Source organism: Mesoplodon bidens, assembly GCF_964165515.1.
Source record: "Mesoplodon bidens genome assembly, chromosome: X".
In the NCBI taxonomy this organism is placed as follows: domain Eukaryota; kingdom Metazoa; phylum Chordata; class Mammalia; order Artiodactyla; family Ziphiidae; genus Mesoplodon; species Mesoplodon bidens.
This window is the reverse complement of record NC_138163.1, coordinates 93466097-93484303: the sequence shown is the minus strand read 5'-3', so window position 1 is coordinate 93484303 and position 18207 is coordinate 93466097. Positions and strand designations below refer to the sequence as shown.

Sequence of the window (18207 nt, the reverse complement as noted above, 5' to 3'; positions counted from 1 at the left end):
GACTTTAACACCCCACTTTCACCAATGGACAGATGATGCAAAATGAAAATAAATAAGGAAACACAAGCTTTAAATGATACATTAAACAAGATGGACTTAATTGATATTTATAGGACATTCCATCCGAAAACAACAGAATACACATTTTTCTCAAGTGCTCATGGAACATTCTCCAGGATAGATCATATCTTGGGTCACAAATCAAGCCTTGGTAAATTTAAGAACACTGAAATTGTATCAAGTATCTTTTCCGACCACAACGCTATGAGACTAGACATCAATTACAGGAAAAGATCTGTAAAAAATACAAACACATGGAGGCTAAAAAATACACTACTTAATAATGAACTAATCACTGAAAAAATCAAAGAGGAAATAAGAAAATACCTAGAAGCAAATGACAATGGAGACACGACGACCCAAAACCTATGGGATGCAGCAAAAGCAGTTCTAAGAGGGAAGATTATAGCAATACAATCCCACCTTAAGAAACAGGAAACATCTCGAATAAACAACCTGACCCTGCACCTAAAGCAATTAGAGAAAGAAGAACAAAAAAAACCCCAAAGTTAGCAGAAGGAAAGAAATCATAAAGATCAGATCAGAAATAAATGAATAAAATGAAGGAAATGATAGCAAAGATCAATAAAACTAAAAGCTGGTTTTTTGAGAAGATAAACAAAATTGATAAACCATTATGCAGACTCATCAAGAAAAAAAGGGAGAAGAATCAAATCAATAGAATTAGAAATGAAAAAGGAGAAGTAACAAGTGACACTGCAGAAATACAAAAGATCATGAGAGATCACTACAAGCAACTCTATGCCAATAAAATGGACAACCTGGAAGAAATGGACAAATTCGTAGAAATGCACAACCTGCCAAGAATGAATCAGGAAGAAATAGAAAATATGAATAGACCAATCACAAGCACTGAAATTGAAACTGTGATTAAAAATATTCCAACAAGCAAAATCCCAGGACCAGATGGCTTCACAGGCGAATTCTATCAAACATCTAGAGAAGAGCTAACACCTATCCTTCTCAAACTCTTCCAAAATATAGCAGAGGGAGGAACATTCCGAAACTCATTCTACAAGTCCACCATCACCTTGATACCAAAACCAGACAAGGATGTCACAAAGAAACAAAACTACAGGCCAAGATCACTGATGAACATAGATGCAAAAATCCTCAATAAAATACTAACAAACAGAATCCAATAGCACATTAAAAGGATCATACACCATGAACAAGTGGGGTATATTCCAGGAATGCAAGGATTCTTCAATATATGCAAATCAATCAATGTGATACACCATACTAACAAATTGAAGGAGAAAAACCATATGATCACCTCAATAGATGCAGAGAAAGCTTTTGACAAAATTCAACACCCATTTATGATAAAAACCCTGCAGAAAGTAGGCATAGAGGGAACTTTCCTCAACATAATAAAGGCCATATATGACAAACCCACAGCCAACATTGTCCTCAATGGTGAAAAACTGAAACCATTTCCGCTAAGATCAGGGACAAGACAAGGTTGCCCACTCTCACCACTCTTATTCAACATAGTTTTGGAAGTTTTAGCCACAACAATCAGAGAAGAAAAGGAAATAAAAGGAATCCAAATCAGAAAAAAAGAAGTAAAGCTGTCACTGTTTGCAGATGACATGATACTATACATAGAGAATCCTAAAGACGCTACCAGAAAACTACTAGAGCTAATCAATGAATTTGGTAAAGTAGCAGGATACAAAATTAATGCACAGAAATCTCTGGCATTCCTGTACACTAATGATGAAAAATCTGAAAGTGAAATCAAGGAAACACTCCCATTTACCATTGCAACAAAAAGAATATCTAGGAATAAACCTACCTAAGGAGACAAAAGACCTGTATGCAGAAAATTATAAGACACTGATGAAAGAAATTAAAGATGATACAAATAGATGGAGAGATATACCATGTTCTTGGATTGGAAGAATCAACATTGTGAAAATGACTCTACTACCCAAAGCAATCTACAGATTCAATGCAATCCCTATCAAACTACCACTGGCATTTTTCACAGAACTAGAACAAGAAATTTCACAATTTTTATGGAAACACAAAAGACCCCGAGTAGCCAAAGCAATATTGAGAATGAAAAACAGAGCCGGAGGAATCAGGCTCCCTGACTTCAGACTATACTACAAAGCTACAGTAATCAAGACAGTATGGTACTGGCACAAAAACAGAAAGATAGATTAATGGAACAGGATAGAAAGCCCAGAGATAAACCCACACACATATGGTCACCTTATCTTTGATAAAGGACGCAGGAATGTACAGTGGAGAAAGGACAGCCTCTTCAATAAGTGATGCTGGGAAAACTGGACAGGTACATTTAAAAGTATGAGATTAAATCACTCCCTAACACCATACACAAAAATATGCTCAAAATGGATTAAAGACCTAAATGTAAGGCCAGAAACTATCAAACTCTTAGAGGAAAACATAGGCAGAACACTCTATGACATAAATCACAGCAAGATCTTTTTTGACCCACCTCCTAGGGAAATGGAAATATAAACACATGAGACCTAATGAAACTGAAAAGCTTTTGCACAGCAAAGGAAACCATAAACAAGACCAAAAGACAACCCTCAGAATGGGAGAAAATATTTTCTAATGATGCAACTGACAAGGGATTAATCTCCAAAATTTATAAGCAGCTCATGCAGCTCAGTAACAAGAAAACAAACAACCCAATCCAAAAATGGGCAGAAGACCTAAATAGACAGTTCTCCAAAGAAGATATACAGACTGCCAGCAAACACATGAAAGAATGCTCAACATCATTAATCATTAGAGAAATGCAAAGCAAAACTACAGTACGATATAATCTCCCACCAGTCAGAATGGCCATCATCAAAAAATCTAGAAATAATAAATGCTGGAGAGGGTGTGGAGAAAAGGGAACACTCTTGCACTGCTGGTGGGAATGTGAATTGGTACAGCCACTATGGAGAACAGTATGGAGGTTCCTTAAAATACTACAAATAGAACTACTATATGACCCAGCAATCCCACTACTGGGCATATACCCTGAGAAAACCATAATTTAAAAAGAGTCATGTAGCAAAATGTTCGTTGCAGCTCTATTTACAATAGCCCGGAGATGGAAACAACCTAGGTGACCTAAGTGTCCATCATCGGATGAATGGATAAAGAAGATGTGGCACATATATACAACGTAATATTACTGAGCCATAAAAAGAAACGAAACTGAGCTATTTGTAATGAGGTGGATAGACCTAGAGTCTGTCATACAGAGTGAAGTAAGTCAGAAAGTGAAAGACAAATACCGTATGCTAACACATATATATGGAATTTAAGAAAAGAAAATGTCATGAAGAACCTAGTAGTAGGACAGGAATAAAGACACAGGCCTACCAGAGAATGGACTTGTGGATAGGGGGAGGGGGAAGGGTAAGCTGTGACAAAGCGAGAGAGAGGCATGGACATATATACACTACCAAATGTGGGTAGCAACTGCATAGCACAGGGAGATCAGCTCGGTGCTTTGTGACCACCTAGAGGGGTGGGATAGGGAGGGTGGGAGGGAGGGAGATGCAAGAGGGAAGAGATATGGGAACATATGTATATGTATAGCTGATTCACTTTGTTATAAAGCAGAAACTAACACACCATTGGAAAGCAATTATGCTCCAATAAAGATGTAAAAAAATAAATAAAATAAAAGATATACAAGAAAAAATAAAACTAACTCCTAAATGTTTTTCTTTGTCCCTGTGAAAAAGAATTTTCATAAATACAAGTGGAGGAAGAAAATACATTAATACTGCTGTTAGTTTTTTAATAGAAAAATAGCCATAATAAATAACACGTTCAGAGGATAAAAGGGACATAATTCTAGTCAATGCAGCTGTATCATTCACTTTGTAAAGTTATCTGAAAACACTAGTTTAGGGTTTGGGACAAGATGGCAGAAACTCAACTCTCCCCATTCCTCCCCACTAAGTATAACTAAAAAGTCTGGAAATAATATCACAGGAGGGCACTGAAGAGTGAAAAGATGAAGGCAGACTAGCTAGGGACTCCCAGGACTTGAGGAAAAATATAGCAGCTTGGCATCTCCTGACTCCTGGGCCAAAAGGCAAAGGTAGCCCGAGCCCAGTGGTCTCCTGAACCCCAACCTAGCAACAGAAGGTGGTTCAGGTGGGCCCTTTCCTCCCTTGGTGATGCTGTTGGGACCCCTACAAGTAGCATGTGGTCTGGAGAGCTGGCTTAGGGCAGCGGGCCTAGAGAAGTGCTCTCCAACCCCTTGGTCCAGCAGTGGGTCCCAATGGTGTCATTTGAACCAAGCAGATCAGAATAATAATACAAAGACTCTGAAAACTAAATTGTCATTAGAACCATAGTCCACAAAAGTAGACCATGACCTTTGCACCTAAACACAGTGACTGACTGCTAAAATAGAGTATTTAAATAGGATCCAGGGTATCATAACATAATGTCCATAATGTCCAGGATACAAATGAAAATTCTCTGTCATACCAAAAACCAGGAAAATCACAACTTGAATGTGAAAAGACAATCAACAGATGCCAACACCAGAATGAATCAGATATTGGAATTACCTGACAAGGATTTTAAAGCAGCCATTATCAAATTGTTTCAGTGAGCAATCACAAATACTTTTGAAGCAAATGAAAAGCCAGAAAATCTCATAATAATAGAAGATATTAAGAAAGAAACAAATGGAAATTATAGAAAGTACAATCATAGAAATAAAAAATGCACTGAGTGGGCACAATAGCAGAATGAATAGGACAAAGGAAAGAATCAGTGAACCTGAAGACAGAACAAGAGAAATTAACCCAATCTGAACAAGATAGAAAAAAATATTAGTTTACAACTACCAAATAACAATATAATTATATATCTGGTTGTAATTTATTTCTTTAGATTAGCTGGAACTTTAAATTATATTATTTCTTATTTCCTTTTTTAATTCTTATAGTATTTTCCTAAGAACAGAATATGATGGGAATTCCCTGGCAGATCAGTGGTTAGGACTCCACACCCTCACTGCCAAGGGCATGGGTTCAATCCCTGGTCAGGGAACTAAGATCCCACAAGCCACGGTGGTGCAGCCAAAAAAAACAAAAACAAAAAAAACAAGAATATTATAATAATGTGAACAAGAAAATGGTCAGTAATTTCATAGTCCATATGATCTTTATTAACATAAAAAGTAAAAATAATATCTACTATTTTTATTGAACATGCACACAAATACTAGAACACAGAAACTTCTTCAGTCAACACACACTAAGCACCTAATGAATGCAGTACTTCAACATACCCTCATCGCTTTCATGGTATTAATTTGAAGCTACTCACCTTCGAACTAAATCCGGTTTTAGAAGAGTTGCTGGTTGTTCAGCTCCAACTGCTTGGGATACAGGCTGTAAATAGCACAGAAATAAAACTTATTATGATAACAGCAAACTTTAAGCTGAAGGTGCAATTTTCTATTGTTGCAGAAAATGTGTTTGTTACATTTCATACTTTGGTTACCACACAGTCCAGGTAAAATGTCTACATTACTGAATGTCTCTATCAATCCTATTATTGATGTTACTACCAAAGATAAAGAAAAATAAAATGTAGCAGTATTGATATTCATCAAGACGTTTTCATTAAAAAGACGGCATTGGGCTTCCCTGGTGGTGCAGTGGTTGAGAGTCTGCCTGCCAATGCAGGGAATACGGGTTCGAGCCCTGGTCTGGGAAGATCCCACATGCCGTGGAGCAACAAAGCCCGTGAGCCACGGCTACTGAGCCTGTGCGTCTGGAGCCTGTGCTCCGCAACACGAGAGGCCGCGACAGTGAGAGGCCCGTGCACCGCAATGAAGAGTGGCCCCCGCTCGCCGCAACTAGAGAAAGCCTGTGCACAGAAACGAAGACCCAACACAGGCAAAAATAAATAAATTAAATTTAAAAAAAGACGGCATTGTTTTTTATACTTTTGTTTGTGTTATTTTTCAATGGCTTCCAGTCCTGACTGTAAAACTACTAATAAAAGGAAGAGTTGCTGCCATTCCAGAAACAGATAAATCAATGATTCAAGCTTTAACGTATTGCATGGTCTCTCTCTCTCTCGTTCCCTTTTCACTAAACTACTGCAAACAATTCCTCTGAGATGTTAGTATCCAGCAGCTGCAATACTGGCATCTAGGAGAAAAGTTTATAAAGGCAAATGCCAACCCTAAGGGAAAATAATGTTAAACATTTACCTAATCCATCCTATGCATTGCTGCTGGTGACAGTACAGTGACTTTAAAATGTAAATCTACCAAAATCAATCACTTAACCTACCTAGTTTAAACCCTCTATGATGGCCCCTCATCTTCTATAAGGTTAAGTTCCTTTGGATGGTAAATAAAGTCCTCAATGAACTGGTCCCTGCCTCATTCTCTAGCTCTTCTCTTCTTGAAGCCACACTGAACTCTAGCTCCTCTGAATGAGTTGGGCTTTTTCATATACAGTGACTCTACTTATATTCCTTCATCTCCCTGGACTATTTCAACTACTCCTTAGTCCTGTCCATTTAGCAAATATCTGAATGGAACTCCTGTATACAAGAAGGCTCTATTACAATGGGTTCCAGAAAGACTAGCAAAATCACCTTGGAGTCTCTTTAAAAAACACATATACCTTATCTCATATCTTGGTTTCTAAACTAAAAGGGATAAAGGTTCCTTGGAGAAATGGCTGATTCCAGCACTGGGGCAAGGAAAATATAAGATGAGCCTGGATCATCTTGCTATCCCCCAAAGTAAAGAACTGCTCAAAGAACGATGGGAACATATCAAAAGCACACTTGAGTCACCTTGAAGGGGTTCCCACTACCCAAATATGGAAAAATTGGGGATGAAAATAAATAATGAGTAACAGAATATAATGCATTTAATAAAATAAAATAATCCAAGAGTTCATACTGATACAAACAGAAGAAAGCTCTTACAACACAAAGCCAAATAAATATAAGGAATGACAAAGTTAGAAAATCATCAATGGATGATAAAACTAGTGGGTGAAAGTTGGATGAGGAACAAGATATCTACATAGTTTCAAAATATCTCCCCACAAATCACTTATTCATTACAAAAGCAAAACATGGTTACTTTACAGTGGAAGAACTTGGCAGCCTCCACCTTAACCAAGTAATCAAATTTAACCTCAGCAATATTGGGACAAACTGACATTACATGGCTCCTAATATGATACAATGCACAAAGGTTACAACATTGTTTGCATGGTATTCCTGACAAAAATGCATGCTCTGAACGTGGGGCAAAAAAGGAAACTTCAGGGCTTCCCTGCTGGCGCAGTGGTTGAGAGTCCGCCTGCCGATGCAGGGGACACGGGTTTGTGCCCCGGTCCGGGAAGATCCCACATGCCGCGGAGCGGCTGGGCCCGTGAGCCATGGCCGCTGAGCCTGTGCGTCTGGAGTCTGTGCTCCGCAACGGGAGAGGCCACAACAGTGAGAGGCCCGCGTACCGCAAAAAAAAAGAAAAAGGAAACTTCAAACACACTCAAATTGAAGGGCATTCTATTCGGTTGGCCAAAAGGTTCGATCGGTATTTCCGTAAGATGGCTCTAGTAGCACTTAGTTATCTTTAACTTCATTCAAAACAATTTTCTTAGATTGTATGTGACAGGTGTCATATCAGCCCACATTAAAAAAAAAAAAAACTTACCAAAACTGGTGAGTTTTTGTGTAGCCATTTTAATATTGAAGATGGAAGAGAAAATGCAACATTTTCCGCATATTATGCTTTATTATTTCAAGAAAGGTAAAAACATAACTGAAATGCAAAAAAAGAATTGTATAGTGTATGGAGAAGGTGTTGTGACTGATAAAATGTGTCAAAAGTGGTTTGCTAAGTTTTGTGATGGAGATTTCTTGCTGGACAATGCTCCACAGTTGGGTAGACCAATTGAAGTTGATAGCCATCAAATAGAGACATTCATTGAGAACAATCAACATTATACTATGCAGGAGACAGCCGACATACTCAAAATATCCAAATCAAGCATTGAAAATCATTTGCACCAGCTTGGTTACGTGAATTGCTTTTTGTTTGTTTGTTTGTTTGTTTGTTTTTGCGGTACGCGGGCCTCTCACTGTCGTGGCCTCCCCCGTTGTGGAGCACAGGCTCCGGGCGCGCAGGCTCAGCGGCCACGGCTCACGGGCCCAGCCGCTCCGCGGCATGTGGGATCTTCCCAGACCGGGGCACAAACCCGTGTCCCCTGCATCGGCAGGCGGACTCTCAACCACTGCGCCACCAGGGAAGCCCACATGAATTGCTTTGATGTTTGGGTTCCACATAAGTTAGGCAAAAAAAACTTTCTTGACCATATTTTCTCATGTGATTCCCTACTGAAACGTAATGAAAACGTTCTGTTTTTAAAACAAAGTGTGGGGCTTCCCTGGTGGCGCAATGGTTAAGAATCCACCTGCCAATGCAGGGGATACGGGTTTGAGCCCTGGTCCGGGAAGATCCCACATGCCATGGAGCAACGACACCCGAGCATCACAGCTACTGAGCCTGCACTCTAGAGCCCGCGAGCCACAACTACTGAGCCTGCATGCCACAACTACTGAAGCCTGTGTGCCTAGAGCCTGTGCTCCACAACAAGAGAAGCCACCACAATGAGAAACCCGTGCACCGCAACAAAGAGTAGACCCCACTCTCCGCAACTAGAGAAAGCCCGTGTGCAGCAATGAAGACCCAATGCAGCCAAAAACATAAAGAAAATAAATAAAGAAAAAATTTTTAAAAAGTGTGATGGGAGATGAAAAGTGGATACTGTACAATAATGCGGAACAGAAGAGATCGTGGGCCAAGTGAAATGAACCAGCACCAACCACATCTAAGGCTGGTCTTCATCCAAAGAAGGTGATGTTGTGTATATGGTGGGGTTGGGAGTCCTGTATTATGAGCTCCTTCTGGAAAACCAAATGATTAATTCCAACAAGTACTGCTCCCAGTTAGACCAACTGAAAGCAGCACTCGACAAAAAGTGTCTGGAATTAGTCAACAGAAAATGCATAATCTTCCATCAGGATAACGCAAGACCGCATGTTTCTTTGATGACCAGGCAAAAACTGTTACAGCTTGGCTGGCAAGTTCTGATTCATCCGCCATATTCACCAGACATTGCACCTTCGAATTTCCATTTATTTCGGTCTTTACAAAATTCTCTTAATGGAAAAAGATTTCCATTCCCTGAAGACTGTAAAAGGCACCTGGAAGAGTTCTTTGCTCAAAAAGATAAAAAGTTTTGGGAAGATGGAATTATGAAGTTGCCTGAAAAATGGCAGAAGGTATTGGAACAAACGAGTGAATACGATGTTCAATAAAGTTCTTGGTGAAAATGAAAAATGTGTCTTTTATTTTTACTTAAAAACCGAAGGCACTTTTTGGCCAACCCAATACAAAATAACCGACCTTTATTCTTCAAAAATATCAATGCTATAAAAGACAAATGAAGGCTGAGGAACTGTTCCAGATTAAAGGAGATAAAAGAGACAAACAGTACAAGGCAATGCATGATCTTCAATTAGATCCTGGACCAAGGTGGGGAAACTGCCATAAAGGACATTACTTGGACAACTGGTGAAATTTTAATGTGGACAACAGATTAAATAATAATATTACAGCCATGTTAAATTCCCTGAATTTGGTCATTGTATTGTGGTTAAGAAAATATCCTTGTTCTTATAGCAATGATATATTTAAGGGTAAAAGGACATTATGTCTGCAACCAGCTCTATACATCAGAGGGAAAATCATGTGTGGATGAATGGATGGATTGATGGACGGACAGACCAACTGACCAACAGATCAATGGACTGTCATTCTCTAATGTCTTTTATCATAGCCTTCTTTATCATATATGTTTAGTGCCTGACTTTAAGGACTCTGAATGATTCATCTTTGTATTCTCAGTGCCTCTTAGCACAGTGCTGGGAATATTTTAGGCTTCCAATAAATGTTTGAAGGTATTGATAGAAAGAAAGAAGAAAGAAAACAATGATATAAAAAAAGGCTGTGCCATACACGTTTATGATCCCATATTACTAATCCTGGACATCAATCCTAAGGAAATAATACAAAGGAAGAAAAAAGTACATAGTATAAAGTTTATTTCATAGTAAATATTCAATAAATGATAGCTAACTGTTTTTATTGTGGTATTATGCACAATAAAAACTGGCATCAAGTTGTTGTCCAGGAATAGGGAAAGAGGTAAATATGAATACTTATTTCACTACTGTGTGGCCACTGAAAACTAGAATTGTGAAGTCCAAGTAAAGGCAGGGAAAATTACTTAACAATGAATGAAAAAAGCAGAAAACAAAACTGTACATATAATTACAACCACTTATGCATATGACAAAAGCTTGGAATACAATAACAAATATCATAATCACTACCATGTTAAGAAAATAGCATTCTTTGGTGATTTTCCCCCATTTTACTACTTTTTATAATGTTACTACTTACATTTGATTATTTAAAACTTTCAAAGGATAGCAAATACTAAGTGTAGAGGAAAATAGGCACTTTCATAAACCACTGGGATTTATGGGATTGTAAACTGCTTATACCTTTCTGAAGGGTAATTTGACAATATGTATCAAGTTTTTAAAAGGTCTAGCAATTTTATTTCTAGAAATCTATCCAAAGGAAATAATTAAGAGTGCACAGAAAGATTTAGCTACAAGAATGTTCCTCACAACATGGAATATAATTACAAACAGCAAAAAAATAGTCACTTGTTTCCTTTATCTACTCCATTAAATAAATAATGGTACATCCATACTAAAGGATATTATGCAGCCCCTTAAAAATGTGCTTAAACATATAAGATGTTACAAGTGAAAAAAGATTATAAAAGAGTATATATACATTATGGTTACATTAAAATTGCATGTATGCATAAGCATATAAAATGGTCTGGAAGAATATACACCTGGTGTTAAGCAAGCTTAACTATATTCATCTTGCTTTGGTAATAAGAAAAAAATTAATTCAACTTTGTACAGATTTATCAACCCTGAAATCTGATAATCTCAGTGCAGGTCCCCATTATTTCAATGCACAACTTTATAGTTATTTTAGACAAAAGTAAGAATGAAACATTTCACTAAATTTGAAAAACATCTACAAATGGCCCAGCACCTATTTGCAAATACTAATTTTGAAACTCCTAGAAATATTATGACAGAACTTGATTTGAAGTTGGCATAATAAAAGCAGATGAACCAACTATTAGCCATGATTCTGAGGACCAACAGAAAGTAGCATTAATAATCCTGTTAATAATTATAAGTGGTTATAAAATATAATTCCAGATTGTTGCCATAGTAACTATCTTTTGTTTACTTTGCCTCCAGATTTTTGCATCAGGACACCATGGCACTGCTCCATCTTGCTGGGACTCACCATAATTTTTTTAAGTTTCTTTAAGACAAACATTTGTTAAAGTTGGATACATTTGTTGAATCTTGTGTGTCCAAAAAAAAAAGAAATCTCTTTGCCAAAGTATTTGCTCTCAATGTTTAAACAGTGATTATATTAAAGAGCTAATTATCTAATCTATAATTAGAAGCTAGTCTAATTTGTCCAGGAAAAAAACCTCAGTATGAACTGACCAGGTTAGAGGGGGAAGGGTAAGGCAGGAAATGGTATATTATGCTCATTTCTCCCCAACCCTCACCTTCAAATCCAAATGAAAGACAGGTACCAATTCCTTTTCCTAATGAGACCTTGATATCCAGATATCTGAGACCTTGATAACTAGCTAGCAAAGTTCAATAAAACTAAAGTACCTATACTCACTTGCAGAATGAGGACAAGGCCAAAATGAGAAGCAAAACTAGGCCTGAATTCCATGGGCCACACCATTCTCTCCTCTCTATCTTGGCATTTAAAAATGCTCTCTTGAACTTGTTTCTTTTCTTTTTTTTTTAACATCTTTATTGGAGTATAATTGCTTTACAATGGTGTGTTAGTTTCTGCTGTATAACAAAGTGATTGAACTTGTTTCTTGATCTTTCTCACCCATGATACTGTGAGCTGTTTGAGGGAAGAGACTGTATCTGTAAGATTTATCACAATATCCCCAATGCCTAACCAATACCTGAAATAGGAACAGCTGCTCCATAATGTCTTTCACTATTATAATGTTCTTATTTTATTATTGTTTTTAGTTTTATTATAGCAACAAAACAACCACTATTTATTGAGCATTTATTAAATGCTAAGCACTTTATATACATTATTTAACTAAATTCAACCCTTATGACAACTCTAAGCAGTAGGTATTATTACTTTCATTTTACCAATGAGGAAGCTGAGGCTATAAGTGACGGAGGCAAAAACTGAAAGAAAGAAAATGAATGAATAGACAAATGACCCCAAAGAATACTGAAGAGCAGAGACCCCTTGTGCATACCACAGAAGCTTTTCTGTTAGTTCCTAACCCTCCTCTCTCCTTTACTTACTTCACTATTACTTGCCCTCCTCCCATCAGTGGTTCTTACCCCTTGGATGCACTTTATAATCCTAAGGGAAGCAAAGGAAGAGGGGAGGAAAAAGGGGAAAAAAGAAAACAGAAGGAAAGAAAATGCAAGCTCAAGCACATTCCAGAAATTCTTACTCGGTTATTCTGGAGTGAAGAAGAGCAGTAAAAGTGGGAAGTATTTTAAAACATTTTATAAACTGCCTTATTGTATTACTGACACTACAAAACATGTCTCTCCCACGAAGTGCTTTTAACAACCATTATTTCTTGAGCACTTATTACATGGCAGGCACTTCTCACATGTACCTCATCTACTCCTAAAAAGCCTACAAAATAGTCATTTTTTCTGACATTATGAAAAATTTCCAACATACAGAAAAGCTGAATAATTGTTCAGTGAAAACCTATACATCCACCACCCACAGTCTATTGCATTTTATTATATTTACATTATCACATGTATATCCATCAATCCATCTTATTTTTTATGTATTTCAAAGTAAGCTGCAAATGCAAGAGAGGTATTTTAAAACTTCGTTTTACAGATAAAAAGAACCTAAACTAAAAGAAATTAAATAACTTGCCTCAAATCACACAATAAATAATTCAAAGAGCCAGAGTTCAAATTCAGGTGTAACTAAAGACATAAAGTAGCTCAAGCCTATATGTATGTTGTATATACCTGTTTAACAGTGAAATTTTTGCTTATTTAATTAAAGAAAATTATCACTGTGTATGACGCCCACTTCCATATTTTTATATTTATAAACAACCCTGAACCTATAAAGTCATTGCTTATCTAAGCCCAATTTTTGGCCAAGCCAAGATTCCAAATAATGAAATTTACCCTAAGAAATAACTGATCCACACACAGCACAGTTCCTTGGATAAACTCACATAATGACACCCAGGCTATTAAACAGACAGGAATAAAAAAAAGATGAAAACACACCAGCACCACAAAGACTGACAGACAAGAGTAACAGAAACTAGGAAGAAATTTCATTAATTACAAGGTATGTAGAACTGGATTGAAGAAAACATTACCCGGGTTTCACTCCCGGACCTCTCTAGAGATCACCTCATGAAAGGGAACCTAACTCAAAGGAGACTTATACTTCATACTTTCCCCTTGATATCTGCTGTTAGTTGAGTTATCGAGAGTCTGTATCAACCAGCAAATTGATCATGCACTACTCTTGTCTCAGCCCCTCCAAGCTTTCTACCGCTATTTGGAGAGAGCAACTAACATTGTTTTTTGTTTGTTTGTTTATTTGTTTTAATGGTAGAAGTGAGAATGCATATTGGAGATAAAAAGGAGGAGACTAACTGAACCATCTGGCTTTCTAGGAGGAAGAGTCCTCACAAGTAAAGCCAACTCAGCAAGGATACAGAAAGGAAAAATTTTGGTATCCATACATGTTGGAGAATGTAGTCTTTAATATGTTTGATTATTACAAGCATTAGAGAACTCATTATGGGGGTAAAAGTAAACCACACCTCAGCACAGAGGAACTACAATAGATCAATACCTACTAATACACAGAAAGTGTACATCTCCTTGTCCTCAAGCTATAGATCTGTGAAAGAATTTAATTATCACTCAAGAGGACAACAGAATTCAAAGAAAATCTACATGAAGTCAGAGGGTTGGGCAGGGAAGTCCAGATCCTATAGAGCTTTCAGGCCACTAAGTACAGTATTATGACTTTTACTGTGAGTGAGATGGCAATGCGAGGTTTGGGGTAGGGTTCAGATATGATCTGACTTGCATTTTTTGAAAGTATCACTCTGCTTCCTATAATGAGAAAAAGGGTATAAAAGAGCAAAAGCAGAAGGAAGAACAACAGTTAGAAGTCTAATGCAATGATTCAAGAAAGAAATTAGACTAGCATGACTATCATTATGCTAGTGATTATGGTGGAGGTGGTGAGAAGTAGTCAGGTTGTAGATGTATTTTAAAGGAAAAGACAAAAGACTCTCTGATGATTTGAAGTCAGATATGAGAGAAAGAGAGGAATAAAAGATGACCACAGATATATGGCTTGAGTAACAAGAAAGACAGAGTTCCTATTTGCTGAGATGAAGACAACTGTGGAAAGAACAGGCTTTGGGTGGTGGTGGGAGGGGAGTGTAAAAAAAAAGTTTAATTTTGGACATATTAAATTTGAAGTGCCTATTATACAATAAAGTGGAGATGTTGGGTGTATACTGGAGAAACATAGCAAAAAAAATTTTTTCCTAGAACACAAAGTCACAAGCAAAATGGGCTGGAGGTATCAGTATGAAATACACACACACACACGCATGCACGCACACACTCTAATCTGTCCACTGAGAACCCTAGAAGCTATGACTCCCACATACCATCAAACACACCCAACATCCAAATTCTGGTTCCTAAATTACCTTCCTCACTAAAAGGAATCAGGGCCCCAAGGAGAAATAACTTATTCCAGGGCTAGGGATGGGAAAGCACAAAATGAGCCTGGAGTATCTTGCTATACCAGAAAGTAAGGAGGTGCTCAAAGAATAATGGGGATATGACAAAAATACCCAAGAGCCACCCTGAATGGGCCCCCATTAACCAAATCTGGGGCACCTTAACCATCAGAATAAATAATGATAATATTATATCACACCCTATTAAATAAAATAAAGCCTCATGAATCCATACTGACATGAACAAATGACTGAATGACTGAATGAGTAAAGGAAGGAGAAAGGCCAACTAATAAATATAAGGAGGAATGATGAACTTAGAAAATAATCAACAGATACTAAAACTAATGGGTGAAAGTTTTGACGAGGAAAGGGATATTTACAGAGCCTCAAAATATCTCCTTACAAATAACTCGTAAATTATAAAGGAAAAAATGGCAACTTTATGGTGGAGAAACCTGGCAGGCCCTACTTAAAACAAGTAATAAAAGTTAACATCACCAATATTGGCATCACCAATATGCCTCCTAATAAGATGTCCTAAGAAGAATACAATGTCACTTACATGGTATTCCTGACAAAAATGCATGATTTGACTCTAACCATGAGGAAACTTTAGTCAAACCTAAAATGACAGGCATTCTATAAAAAACTGGCCTCTGCATTTCAACACTGTAAAGAACAACAAAGCCTGAAGAACTGGTTGAGATTAAAGCAGACTAAAGAAAAAGATAAACAACTCAAAAAAAAAGAGTTGACTAGGCACACTTCACAAAAGAAGATATTTGAATATAATATAATATAATAATAATTACATGAAAAGATGCTCAATATCATTACTTATCAGGGAAACGCAAGTTAAAATCACAATATATACCACATCACATCCACCTGAACAGCTAAAATTTAAAGGACACATAATACTAAGTGTTGACAAGGATGTGGAATAACTGGAACTCTCTAACATTGCTGCTGAGAATGCATTTTGGACCACTACTTTGTAAAACTGTCTGGCATTATTTAGTATAGCTAAACATACCTTTATCCTATGACCCAGCAATCCCACTCCTAGGTACATACACAAGAGAAATCAATGCAGGTGTCTACAGGTGTGTCTATAAAACATACAGGAGCATTCACAGTAGCTTTATTTTATAAGAACCAAAAGCTGGAACAAATCTTTTTTTTAATTTTATTTTTTTATACAGCAGGTTCTTATTAGTTATCCATTTTATACATATTAGTATATATATGTCAATCCCCATCTTAATATACATCAACAGAATGGATAACTGAACTGTGGTATATTCTACAACTGAACAACTCATAGCAAAAAAAATGAAACGAACTACTGACACATGCAACAATGTGGATGAATGTCAGTGAACCTTCTAGGGAGCTGGAAATGCTCTATATCTTCATTTGCATTTCACAGAGGAATACATATGTAAAAACTCATCAAGCTGCACATTTAAGATTTGGATACTTCAATGTATATATGCCTTATATAATTCAATTTAAAAAACAGAAATCTTTTAAAAAGCTGGTATGATCCAATTGTGATAAAATAAATACTAAAAAATGTGTATGCATAGAGAAATGTCTGAAAAATTTCAAAGGTTTTAATTTCTCAGAGGTGGGATAACAGGTAATTTTACTTTCTTTATACATTTCTGTATTTTCAAGAGTATTTATAAGAATAAAAGTTACTTTTGAAAAGCTATTTTCAGACTTCCCTGGTGGCGCAGTGGTTAAGAATCCACCTGCCAATGCAGGGGACATGGGTTCGTGCCCCAGTCCGGGAAGATCCCACATGCCACGGAGCGGCTAGGCCCGTGAGCCATGGCCACTGAGCCTGCACGTCCGGAGCTTGTGCTCCACAACGGGAGAGGCCACAACAGTGAGAGGCCCGCGTACTGCAAACAAACAAACAAACAAAAAAAAAAAACTGAAAACATAACATGCATAGTATGATAAACTTTCATAATTGCTATCCCCCCAAAACAGTAGTCTGCCTTTTCCTTAAATACCTTATATAATAGTAATCTACAGATAATCAGCCTCTCAGCTCTTTCCACCAACCTCCGAAATCGAAGATTTCGACGGTGCTGCTATTTCGTAGGATGGTTCCTTCCTGGAGAATGAGATCAACCTGAAAGGTTCCCATCACTTCAAAATCCTCAATATTTCCAATTAATTTACATTAAAAAAGGGCAAAGGCTGAATAATGTGGCTGTAAATCAATCCAAATGACTAATGTCCTCAACATTACAAGTTTCAACATTATGAAGATATACTAAGCAATATGTGCCTTTTGGGAACATTTTTTTGACAATGTTCAGCAAATACACCCACTGCTTAGACCAATTTCCCTTCAATTAGAGGAAAGTAATTTCACATAAATACAACATTGCGCTAAATACCGTTTTTATATAAATGGTCTGATACCCTGGAAGCCACAATCTCTCTCTCCAGGGAAAGAAATAACTTTAATTATCAATTTTTACACAAACATTTTATTTAATGGAATTAACTTCTTTATAGTGGAAGTTACAATGAATAGATTTAATGAGGTGGCACTGCTTGATACATAGTAGGTCCTCAATGTCAGCTCCCTAATTATAAGATTTATTCTTTCGAATACCTTAGAAACTGATTACATAACATATTAAAACTGTCTCTACCAGAATAAACTTGTTGATTGTTTTAATCATATTCATACACAGTAGGCCCATGAATGTTTCTGAACAAACCGAACACTGGAGAATCTTTTCCCAGTTAAGATCAGCATCATACACATTAACAGAATCCATTCCTCATATACTTTCTATGCTATCCTGAAAGCGCTAGAAGAATAGAAGTATAACAAAAGAGAAAGTAAACATCTCAAAGGCACTGATACCTTCAGTAACTATCTTTATGGGTCTTAAACATACTATGGTTAGAATTAAAATCACCTGACTGAAGACTGAAACAAATATATTATTTCACTGATTAAGAAACCAGAGCTGAAAATTATAATGACTTCATTAAGATCAGCTATGAAACAGTAGTAAAAGAGGAAATGCTAATAAGAATCACAACTTCCAGAGTAATCTTACAAATACACAACTCAGATATGCTAACACGTAGATTTATCTGTGAAAACAAT

The 18207-nt window shown here is 36.9% G+C and overlaps 1 protein-coding gene across 3 annotated transcripts in view; it reads right to left on the bottom strand.

The window, feature by feature from the left end:
• The window catches only part of WNK3 (WNK lysine deficient protein kinase 3), a gene marked incomplete at both ends in the record, with an annotated part of 137133 nt that overhangs the window by 58500 nt on the left and 60426 nt on the right, over positions 1-18207 (bottom strand). For all 3 annotated transcript variants that reach the window (XM_081221803.1, XM_081221804.1, XM_081221805.1), the window contains one exon: positions 5416-5480. In XM_081221803.1, coding sequence (XP_081077929.1) covers positions 5416-5480 — 65 coding nt within the window. The remainder of the gene's footprint in view (positions 1-5415; positions 5481-18207) is intronic.